Source organism: Gossypium hirsutum, chromosome D08, assembly GCF_007990345.1.
Source record: "Gossypium hirsutum isolate 1008001.06 chromosome D08, Gossypium_hirsutum_v2.1, whole genome shotgun sequence".
NCBI lineage: Eukaryota > Viridiplantae > Streptophyta > Magnoliopsida > Malvales > Malvaceae > Gossypium > Gossypium hirsutum.
The window spans coordinates 2,842,307-2,844,071 of NC_053444.1; the positions used below are offsets into that span (position 1 = coordinate 2,842,307).

The 1,765-nt window shown below is 34.1% G+C and overlaps 1 protein-coding gene across 1 annotated transcript; it reads left to right on the forward strand.

Annotated features, from left to right (window-relative positions):
• The first annotated feature begins 840 nt into the window (after positions 1-840).
• Positions 841-1,275, forward strand: LOC121220066 (uncharacterized). Its single transcript, XM_041099218.1, has one exon. The coding sequence runs from the start codon at positions 841-843 to the stop codon at positions 1,273-1,275; it is 435 nt and encodes a 144-aa protein (XP_040955152.1).
• Positions 1,276-1,765: the final 490 nt, after the last annotated feature.

Here is a 1,765-nt window from a genome sequence, read left to right on the forward strand (position 1 = left end):
TTTATAATAACTTTTAAATTTTTTTTATAACATTAGTATTTTATTTACTTTATTTCACACGAGTATAGCATTATGATTCCTAATTTTTATTTTTTTGATATAATGTTTAGAATTTTTCATAGCACCTCGTCAATCAAGATAATACGTTTTAGCACACTCGAACTCGTACCCGACAACGTTATTTTATTCCCTCAATTATTTTCAAATACTAATTAATTTTTCAAAAACCCCTAGCCTAAATCCCAATAATGTATCAAAGGCCATCAACCTCAAATCGGACCTAAATAGTTTGACAACAACAAAGTTTCAAATTATCAAGTTAAGGTAAAATGTCAAATCCCCAATTTCGAAATGGCAACATTGAATTGCATCCACATCACATAGTTTCTTAAAAGGCTGGCTTTGCTTGCCTCAATACTTGAATATTATTTGCATGCAAACAAGGGATATTTTTGGGGGGTGGGGGGAAATCAATCCCATATTTCCATGAAGTTGAAGTCACTTTTATTTAGATTTAGTCCCTCTATAAAGAAAGGGTATGGAGTTCTTAGTTTCAATACTCAAAATCAATCCTTTCTAGATTTCAAGCCATTTCAAGATCAAACACCCAAAAGAGGTGTTTACAAAATGGATCAAAGAGAAAACAAGGAACAGAAATCTTTGGTTCAATTTATGAAAACTCAGTTTCATGGGAAATTTCCTCATTTGGTCCTTTCGGTTTCTGTTTTTTCCCTTTTGTTGTCTCATTCATGTTGGCTTTCTTTGCTCCGTTGTTTTAGCTTCAATTTCCACAATACACTCCCTTTCCAATTATTTAGTCATAATATAGATAAGAACTACATGTTCCTTCTCTGCAATGGCCTGCTTGTTTTTCTAGCAAAATTCTCAGGATCTATCAGTTCATCGAAGTACAATAATAATCTCAGTGTTCTTGATTATGATGATGAAGATGAAGATATTCCCCATACAGTTGAGTCACTTGTCTTGGACCGGCCCAAAACACCACTGTCGCAGGAAGATGAAGCAATAGAAAACAGTGCTTTAATGGAAGAAACAGTAGCAGCAGAAGCTGAAATCGAAACTCAAAACTGCAGCCTGCTAGAGGAAGAAGATGAAGGTGAAAAATGGGGTTTGGATCCTTTGATGAAAAATGGTGTTTTTGTTGGAGAAAGCACTGAAAGTACAGATGAGCTCAACAAAAGGTTTGATGAATTTATTAGAAAGATGAAGGAAGAATTGAGGGTCGAAGCTCGACAGCAGTTAGTCATGATTTAATTTAAGGATCGGTCCTCTTCAATGGATTCAATCACCGTAATAATCTCCTTAATTTTACATGTTTCTATGATCAAATTTTAGCATGTTTTTAGATTTTTGAAGTTGGAATCTCTACAAATAGAAATTCTTCCTCGATATTCCAAGGTATTTAGGCTGCTGCTTGTAAATTATGTGTTTGATTATGCAATATTCAGTCTTTAGCTTTCATACTCCGTTTTGCAAGGAAATTTGTTAAAATAAATATTCAAATTTAATGAGTTTTTGTCTTTCGGAAATTTTTTTGAAGTGTCGTACATTTAAAATTAACCGGTCCTCTAACGGGTCGATATTATTCTAAGATAGAACTAGAATTTTGTTTTTTAATTCTATAAAAAGCGCAAGTATGTTGAAGGCTACTTGAAAATGTGGTAAGTTCATAAAACAAGAGTGCCTCATTAGGGGAGCCGCGTTTACCAAGCTAGACCAAGTGGTACCATGCCTCCCCTCAAGG